Source organism: Condylura cristata, unplaced genomic scaffold, assembly GCF_000260355.1.
Source record: "Condylura cristata isolate star-nosed mole 26May11 unplaced genomic scaffold, ConCri1.0 scaffold00002, whole genome shotgun sequence".
NCBI classification, from domain to species: Eukaryota; Metazoa; Chordata; class Mammalia; order Eulipotyphla; family Talpidae; genus Condylura; species Condylura cristata.
In genome coordinates, this window is record NW_004567103.1 from 277,716 (window position 1) to 278,222 (window position 507).

The 507-nt window shown below is 73.2% G+C and overlaps 1 protein-coding gene across 1 annotated transcript in view; it reads right to left on the minus strand.

The window, feature by feature from the left end:
* Window positions 1-507, minus strand: part of UBE2F (ubiquitin-conjugating enzyme E2F (putative)) — a 37,594-nt gene that overhangs the window by 9,281 nt on the left and 27,806 nt on the right. The window contains 1 exon segment of the mRNA XM_012725138.1: window positions 171-323. Coding sequence (XP_012580592.1) covers window positions 171-303 — 133 coding nt within the window. The 5' untranslated portion in view covers window positions 304-323.

Below are 507 nucleotides of genomic sequence, written 5' to 3' on the forward strand. Positions count from 1 at the left end.
TGCACGACGACCTGCCCACCTGGAGCGCAGAGCCAAGGCCCACGGGAAATGCCCGGGGGAGCCTGGCCGCTGTCAGCCGCGACAAGGCCGCGGAGGGCTGGGCACAGCCCACCTGTCTGCTGCCCACGTGCTCCCCACCGGCTCACGCCCCTCCCCGCGCCGCGGCACACACACTTCCGCCTCACCTTTCACCAGCAGCCTGTCCCGCACCGACACCCTCCGGGTGGAGTCGGAGGCCGTGGCTGGCGCCCGGGCGCCTCGGAGCCCGTCATCCCGCTTCAGCTTGCTGGCCAGCGTCAGCATCCCTGCGGCCTTCACCTGCGAGAGCAGAACAGGGTCAGGACGCCCCCGGACCCTGAGCCCCGTCTCAGGGTGGCGAGAGGCAGATGGGCTGCTGGCGGCGCCGCGCCCGGAGAGGCTGGCCGGCACGGGCCGCATTAAAGCACGAGAAAGGGAGCCCGCCTTGCCCCTCCTGGGCCGGGCCAGGCACGGCGGCGACCAAGCGCC